Source organism: Salvelinus fontinalis, chromosome 6 (assembly GCF_029448725.1).
Source record: "Salvelinus fontinalis isolate EN_2023a chromosome 6, ASM2944872v1, whole genome shotgun sequence".
NCBI classification, from domain to species: domain Eukaryota; kingdom Metazoa; phylum Chordata; class Actinopteri; order Salmoniformes; family Salmonidae; genus Salvelinus; species Salvelinus fontinalis.
The window spans coordinates 18195904-18204411 of NC_074670.1; the positions used below are offsets into that span (position 1 = coordinate 18195904).

An 8508-nucleotide genomic window follows, 5' to 3' on the forward strand; every position below is an offset into this window, starting at 1 on the left:
CAAACTGGCCCTAACCAGAATAGAAAGAGTGGGAGGCCCCGGTGCACAACTGAGCAAGCGGACAAGTACACACCCCTAACTGACGTAAGACAGTTATTTTTTTAACTAGGATTAAATGTCAGGAATTGTGAAAAACTGAGCTTAAATGTATTTGACTAAGGTGTATGTAAACTTCCGACTTCAACTGCATATATAGTTTAGTCATTTTGGAGAATGCTAGGACAAGCAAAGATATATGTTTTATGAAGACATTTATTGAGAAGGAGAATACTGCACTTAAAACAATATAAAGTGTGTGTGCTTGCCCTTACGTTAATTTTCCCTGGGCTTGATCCATTCTTCAAAAAGAGGGAGAATGGGGTCCAGTATCAACCCCAATCACAAGACACAGTAACACACACACAGTTGCAGCATATTATCAAATATCATTTAATCATTCATTTATCTATTTACAGCAAAAGGAGGAACAGTCATTGTTTCAAAGTAAAAATCACATATTACAGACAAGCACTGAATGAACATCCATGGGCAGTCAAGAACATGACAAACACAGGAAATGGCCCTCGATTCACGTCTGTCACAACTACCTCTCCGCCACCACTGACCGGCTCTGCCCTGTCTTTCTGAACATGAGATCGTAACACATTTGGTCTGGAGGAGTGAATGAGCACCTACTGTTGTCCTGCCTGCTGCAATTGTAGACAATCATTTTTATACTCAACAATGACAACCAGACCAGTGTTCCTACACTCCTGTAGTTCACTAGATCACAGTTTAATCTTCTACTGCTGCCCATACATTCACCCCAATAGGATAAGAGTCAGTAAAACATGCTCTCTGCCAATCAAGTCAGTACAGTCCCACAGCCCACACAGGTAGTTCTGTCATGGTTCTCCGATAGTTGAGCCTCTCACTGGCTCTCAGTAGCTGTAGATAACTCTGTGAGGCTTGTTTGATGGTTCTATGACAGGTCTGTGATAGTTCTGAGTCGTGTCTCTTTGACCCTCAGAGTATCTAGATAGTCGTGTGAGGGTTCTGTGAGGGTTATCTGATGGTCCGGTCATGGTTCTGAGTTGTCTCTGTCTGGCCTTTAGATGAGCTGTAGGCTGTCTACAGAGATGGAGTCCATCCCCAGACTGTTAGATGAGCTGTAGACTGTCTACAGAGATGGAGTCCATCCCCAGACTGTTAGATGAGCTGTAGGCTGTCTACAGAGATGGAGTCCATCCCCAGACTGTTAGATGAGCTGTAGACTGTCTACAGCGATGGAGTCCATCCCCAGACTGTTAGATGAGCTGTAGACTGTCTACAGTGATGGAGTCCATCCCCAGACTGTTCTCCAGGGCTGTGTGGTAGATCTCTAAAGCCTCAGCCAGGGGAAGGGTTCCTCCCTCACTGGTCTCTATGATGGCGATGGTCTCCCCAAACTCATTACACATGATGGTAGGAGTACCCTGGGTCTGGATAGGAAAGGAAGCATTGTATGGAGGATGTGAGAGAAAAACATATTTGAACAACATATTTTCTCAATTTTACAGACTAACACACCCTCAGAGGCCGCACACAGACCCCGCCCTCACCTGCTGTAGGGTCGACGTCTGTATGTGGATCAGCTGAGGCTGCCCATTGGCCAGTTCCACCTGGGATGCCTCCACTAGCGCCACGGCGGCGTTGGTCTCCATGGCAACCTGTGCTGCGGCCGCCTCCTCCTGCCTCTGCTGGCGTGCGTGGGTCTTCCTGTGGTTCCGCAGGTTGGAGAAGGACTTGAAGGCCTTGCCACACACCAGACAGGCGTGGGGGCGCTCCCCCGTGTGCGTACGCCGGTGCTCCGCCAGGTGCATGCTCTGGACAAAGCCCTTGTCACATATTTCGCAGCGGAACGGCCGCTCCCCTGTGTGCGTGCGCAGGTGCTCTCGCAGGTGCGTGTTCTGCCGGAAGCGCTTGCCACACAGGTTGCAGGGGAAGGGGCGCTCTCCTGTGTGGATGCGCTGATGCAAGGTCACGCCAGAGGAGGAGACAAACAGCTTACCGCAGGTTAGGCACTGGTGGGATTTACCCCTGGCCACTGCACCACCACAGGACCGACCAGGAACCAGGCCGTGGCTCAGCTGATGCAGACGCCAGTTGGCTGCAGAGTTGAGCTTCTTTCTACACACAGTGCAGTCCAGGCCCCCTCTCATGATGCTGGTGGTCCCTGTGTCTTCTGAGGTGGAGGGCTCTGAGAGGGGCTCCCCGTCTGGGCACACTTGGGGCTGGCTCTCTAACCCTCCCTCTCTGTCTGCCTGGGCCTCAGTGGGGTGGACCTCCTGACAGTGGCGGTCTCTCTTCCTCCTGTGCAGGAAGCCAGCCTGGCAGTGGGGGCAGGAGAACGGGGCCGGGGCCCCCGGGTGAACAGTGTAGCGGTGGGCGGCTAGCTTGGCCGGCCGTACGAAGGTGGCGGGGCAGTCCGGGCAGGGCCAGGGAGGGAGGTTGGCATGGAGTAGGCGGTGCTGCCGGAGGTTGGATGACTGGGTGAATGTCCGGTGGCAGATGTCGCAGCGGTAGGGGCGCACGCCAGAGTGGGTGAGGTTGTGGCGAGACAGGTTGGCCAGAGACGAGAAGGTCTTTCCGCAGTCTGAGCACTGGAAGGGCCGCTCGCCGGTGTGTATGCGCAGGTGGTTGCGTAGGTGCATCTGCTTCTTGAAGGTCTTGGTGCACACGGAGCACTTGAAGTGTCGCTCGGAGATGTGGGACGTATGGCGGTGTTTGACCAGGCGGAGCAGGGAGGGGAAAGCCTGAGGGCAGGAGGGGCAGGGGAACGCGCCCCGGAGGCCAGCTGGACCAGAGGGGTTATGGTCAGTAGAGGAACCAGGATCAGCAGTATGTTCCCCCGGTTGGGATTCTCCACTGCCCCCTGGTGTCCCCTCCACATCCACCCCATTCTCCTTTCCTCCCTCTGCCCTGCTCAGAGAGCTGGAGGCAGTGTCCTCCCCCGACTCGCCTATCTCCATCTCAGCCTCGGTAAGGGGGGCCATTAGGTTCTCCTCGTCCCCCTCCGTCTCCATGGGGCTGCCCTCACCCCTCTCCCTCAGAGCCCGGGCTCTCTGAAGGATGGACAGGGCTGACAGGGACATCCTCCTGGGGGCCGCTGGGACCTGCACAGGACATCGTCAAAACACATGCTCATACATTGACCAGTATGGGACTGAATTTAACTAGAGAAACAAAACATTTGCACACATTTCTCATTGATGATTTGCACAAAACATTTCTCAAGTTAGAATTTGGAACTATAAGAACAATATTACCATTTTTAAAAAGAAAACGTGGTTACCAGGACGACGGGGGTAAGTGTAGTGGTGGCTGCTTTGGTGGTGTGTGTTCTACGGTGGTACAGGAACTTGGTCATATTGGTGAAGGTCTTGGCACAGTGCTCACACCTGTGGAGCGGCTCTGCTGTGTGAGACTTCCTACAGGACAGAGCGAGGGATGACGTGAGGGATGAGGAGACAGAGGTAGGGATGGGCGGATATAAAAAGTGAAGAGAAGATTTGTCTCAGAGCCTTCAATACAAAACAGCATTCAAAAAGCAATAGACAGGAAAACATTTGGGATTGTGATGGGGCGGCAGCGTAGCCTAGTGGTTAGAGTGTTGGACTAGTAACCGGAAGGTTGCAAGTTCAAATCCCCGAGCTGACAAGGTACAAATCTGTCGTTCTGCCCCTGAACAGGCAGTTAACCCACTGTTCCTAGGCCGTCATTGAAAATAAGAATTTGTTCTTAACTGACTTGCCTAGTTAAATAAAGGTTTAAAAAAAAAAAAAAAAAAAAAAAAAAAAAAAAATGATGAGAACATGATGTCTGGTCAGGCACCTACCTGTGTATGATGAGGGTCATCTCGGTGTTGAAGCCGTGACCACAGTCCACACACAGATACCGAGCCTCCCCAGAGTGAGAGCGCATGTGTGTCTGCAGTGACGTCGCCTTCTTAAACACCTTGTCGCACTCCCGACACTCGTATGTGCCATGCTCGTGCACGCGCCTGTGTGCCGCCAGCCGATTGGCTGACGTGAAGGTACGCTGGCATTGGTTGCAGTGCAGGCATAGCGGTGTGTTTCTAGATCTTTTAGCCAGGGCGCGTCTCCCCGTTCCCTTCCCCCTCTCCTCTGCCACCCTCCCCCCATTCTCCTCCTCTCTCTCCTCCTCCCTCCCTCTGTCCTCCTCGTATCCCATCATCACACCGTCCTCACCGCTCTCCTTCTCCTGGGCCAGGAAGTGCTCCCCCTGATGTTGCAGGAAGTCCTCTGGGGTCTGGAAGAGGAGGGCACACTCAGAGCACTCGTAGGGGTGGAAGATCACCACCTCCCCCTGCTGCTCTTTCTCCACCCGGACAGCAGACAGCGCCACCTCCAGTCTCTGGAGGCCATTCTCTGGAACCCCCAGCTTTCCTACCGAGCCCACCCCTAGAGGAGTGAGCAGAGGGGGCAGCAGTTTGGCGCGCCGTAGGCCGGGGGTACTGGAGCCATCAGCCAGAGCCTGGGCACTGCAGATCTGGAGACGCATTGTGGCCGAGCCGGGAAGGGGGGAGACGGGGGGTAGGAAGGTGGCCCGGGAGGGGGTCGAGGGCTGGGGGGCAGACTGATGCTGTTGTTGTTGTTGAGCTAGGACCTGAGGGGGGCACAGACATGATCATGTTTGAGTGAGAATAACTGGTTACTGGTTTTAAAAAGCTTTTTGACATGAAGTGTGTACAGTACCTGTGCTAAGATCTCCCCAGCTTGTTGTTCACTCAAGACAAAGTTCTGAACACTGACCAAGGGTGTCACAGTACCATCGGGCTGCAGCACATACTCCTGGGAGAGAGAGGAGGAAGTTTGAGCCAAGAAAGGAAACACCTAATTCTGCCTGTCTGCTTTTGCGCAAAAGAACACCAGCCTGTAAGCCCTTTGATGAAGGGTTTGCTGATGAAATGTGTTGGTATTTAATACTCACAGTCTCTGTGGCACTGTGCGTGCTGCTCTTGCTGTGGGTCTGTCTGTGGGTCAGCCACACCTCTGGAGAGTCAAACAGGGCCAGGCAGTCTAGACACTGGTACTGGACAGGCCCCGACACCTGGCCCTCTGTCCCTGCCTCGTCTGTCTCCAACACCTCACACAGTTCTGGGGAACACAACACAGCGTTCAGCAGGTGAGTCTCACTATCTAGCCCCTCTACATTCAAACCTCTGCCTTTCATCCTTGAAACAAACCACCACCTTTCACCCCCCCTCTTCAAGACATATATCCACCCTTTCCTGTCCTACACCATCCTCCCCCTCTCACCATGGTCCTCTGTCTCCAACCCTGCCTCTCTCATGTGCAGCTCCTGGTGCAGTAGCAGTTCATCTGGGTTCCTGATGAGGGCACCACACTCCAGGCACTGGTACTGGCTGTCCCCATACTCTGAGATGCCCTGGATGGCCATGGCCTCCCCAGCCTCCCCCTCTTCTCCCTCCTGCCCTGTGTGGATCTGCTGGTGCATCAGCACTTCTTCTAGGGTGTTGAAGAGCTGGTGGCACTCGCTGCACATGTACTGGTGCTGGATGTCGTACATGCCCTCTGAGTCCTCCTGCTGGTCATCCATGACTACTGCAAGGCGGTTTTTGAAGGACCGTGTGTGTTAGTCAGCACAATTCAATGAATGATAAAAAGGCTCCTGTCCTGGTCTGAGTCTGAGTTATATCTCTGTGTTACGATCCTGATACAAGTATGCCTCGATGGTTGAACTGAAGACTTTGATGTCTGTTAGTGAGAAAACAGTGTGTTGTGAGTTTTAGGGCTTGAACCAGTAACAATGATTAGTAAAGTAGCTAGCCTCTTTCCTCAGGTATCTCACTATGATGTTCTGTGATGTCAGGACAACAGGGAGGGAGCCTGAAAAAAAGCAAAATACAGTAGTCTCAGTCAGCTATTTGGTATCGCCTGTCCCAAACCCCAAATGGCCCACAGACATTATTTTAGTTTACAATGATGTAGGTCATTTCCATGTAAAAGGAGCCATGAGCACCAACATGTGATGTTGATAGGAACATATCTCAATGTGGCCCTCATACAATCATGGCCACCTAATCATCCCCAGCTTCCAATTGGCTCACACATCGCCCCTCTTCTCCCCTGTAACAAATCCCAGGTCGTTGCTGTGAATGAGAATGTGTTCTCAGTCAACTAAGGGTTAAATAAATACAATTAAAATGAATAACAAAAAATATATGTATCAAAATGGGTGTCAAATGAAGTCATAGATAAAGGTTTCTAGTAATTGCTTGGATTTCTGGTCAAACAGATGGAAAGAGGTCTTAGAAAACATCTACCAGATAAGCCTTAAAAAAGGTATTAGAAATATATCAAAACACAATAATGTTGAAGTAATATTTAGGTAAACTATTATCAACACTTAAATAATTTATCCAAAACTAAATGTAGGTTGCCTTCTTAAAACACTGCCTTCTGCCTTGTAATTCCGTTACCAAAACCCACATATCTTTAAGATGATAATGAAAGTTCACAGAAGTAACAAGGTAGACCGACCAATTAGTTTGTGTTTTTTACAGTTTGTGAATTATTTTGTGATTATAACTCGTAATTCTGTTACCAAATTGGTTACATAATTACAGAAAAAACAGTAACGGAATTACAGCAATTGAATTGACCACAATGGGAAATCAAATCATAATGTCCTCCCTTCCACTGGCATACTGTTATGTTCAGCTCATAACTGTTTTCTGTCTCTTTCTGTTGTCTGGTGGTCAAAGCGAGAGTGTGAAAACAGTCTGGACAACCTCTCCCTCTAGTTAATATCACCTCTCCCGGTTCTTACTGATGACTACCCAAGAGCCCCCTCTCTTTCCATTTACTAAAACTGTAGCCAGCATCCGCACCCACTGAGCACCGGAAGTCCATGGACGTTGAAAAGTAGTTGAAATGTCAACGTCCACATAAATCATTTTTGGGGCCGGCCTTGATTTGACCCAAACACAGACGCCCATGATTGGTGACTGCACCAAATTTAAACCAATCATAAACGTCTATGTTTCACAAGTTTGGATAGCACAGTGAAGAAAAGTAGAGTATAGTACAGTAGAGTTCCGTACAGTAGAGCACAGTAATGTACTGTACTATATTGTGCTCTACTGTAATGTCCAAACTTGTGAAACATAGACGTTTATGATTGGTTCAGATTTGGTCTTGTTTGTGGGCAGAGCTCATTTTAACAATAGCCAGTGTGTAGAATGATACCCATATATGCAAAGGATGATATTGCATATTTCTACCTTTGTGTAACTATTCAGGATGAATCACAATAAAGAAAATGACATTCATATCCATAAATTATGCATTTCTGTGTAGTACAGATCAGGGACCCATGATGTAATTTCGTTACCGTAATTCTGTTACTTCACTTACTGTAGTTCAATAACCAAAATAGATTTACTGTTATTCTGTTAACAAACTTCGCATCTACACTGTTGTTCCAGTAAATGTTTTTGTTTAGCATAAATTGTGAAAGTGAAAAATCTGAGTCTCAGCGTAATTCCGTTACCATGGAATTGCACTGTAGCGATTGCATGGTTCCATAAAATCGTCATAGAAAATAGAGCTGATAGCTACAAGCTAATTAGAAGCTGCCACAAGCAGCAGAAGCTAACTGCATGTAGGCGCCAAATGGTGGTAGACGGGATGTGAAATAGTTAACAGGGATGTGTATAATTAGATGCATTTTTTCTACTCAAATATGGCATATAATTAATGACATGTAGTTTATATAAGCCACAGTGCTGCATGATAGCTTGCAACATTGCTTCCTGTGTGTTATCATTCATGTGGCGAGCTGTTGGCGGCGCTCTCTCCGATATCCGAGACCTCTTCGGAGGCACCGCTGTCTCCTGACTGTGGCTCCCCGGCTCAAGGCGGTCGTCAGGCGGCGCTATCCACTTTTCCCCGCAGGTCTCCGGTAAACACGACAGGCCCTTCCTTCCCCTCCCGTTCAAATAATCTTACCTCTCATCTACTGTCGTTGGACAATCCCTCGTGAGGTAGTCACAAAGCTCCGCAGAAGCAACAATGCACTCTCTGTTCCGTCTTTAAGTGAATAATGCACTGATTTAACGGTACGCTTTTAAAATCGTGAATCTTCTGGCAGAGAAACATTTCGGTGCACGAAAAACATCGTTTGTCCGCGGATCGTTCCCCTGTTGTCAGCACGCTTTGCTGCCTTGCGCTCTGGCCTTGTGACTTTGGAAGGAAGTGATTGGACACATTCCCTGTCAGTCATCAAGCGGTCTTTAGGGCATTTTCACAAAACGTACTGTATATTTGCGGTTGTGGGTGTTTACTGTCGCCATGGTTTGTCATTTGTATCTACTTTAGACCTGTTTTACAATCTCTTTTTATGCCAAGATGGTCAACTTGGTCTGCTATTTTCTCTATCTTTGTGTGTGTATGTCTGTCTTACTGTGTGTGTGTAATTCTGAGGGGTCAGATCTTCAAACTG

The 8508-nt window shown here is 49.1% G+C and overlaps 1 protein-coding gene across 1 annotated transcript; it reads right to left on the minus strand.

Annotated features, from left to right (window-relative positions):
• Positions 1 to 413: 413 nt before the first annotated feature.
• On the minus strand, positions 414 to 8291 carry LOC129857243 (zinc finger protein 574-like). The gene is made up of 8 exons (XM_055925293.1): positions 8016 to 8291; positions 5301 to 5891; positions 4972 to 5138; positions 4737 to 4832; positions 3857 to 4647; positions 3314 to 3449; positions 1581 to 3134; positions 414 to 1460 (listed from the first exon to the last, which is right to left on the minus strand). Exons 2-8 carry the CDS (start codon positions 5599 to 5601, stop codon positions 1287 to 1289), a joined length of 3219 nt encoding a protein of 1072 aa, XP_055781268.1. The 5' UTR covers positions 5602 to 5891; positions 8016 to 8291; the 3' UTR covers positions 414 to 1286.
• Positions 8292 to 8508: the final 217 nt, after the last annotated feature.

Bases quoted from the DNA above. Each gene is read 5' to 3' on its own strand.
- LOC129857243 (XM_055925293.1), bottom strand. From the start codon at position 5,601: ATGGATGACCAGCAGGAGGACTCAGAGGGCATGTACGACATCCAGCAC. The intron at 4,648-4,736 runs GTACTGTACACA...TGCCCCCCTCAG, and splicing joins CTGGGGAGATCTTAGCACAG to GTCCTAGCTCAACAACAACA. The intron at 1,461-1,580 runs GTGAGGGCGGGG...TTTCCTATCCAG, and splicing joins AGACGTCGACCCTACAGCAG to ACCCAGGGTACTCCTACCAT.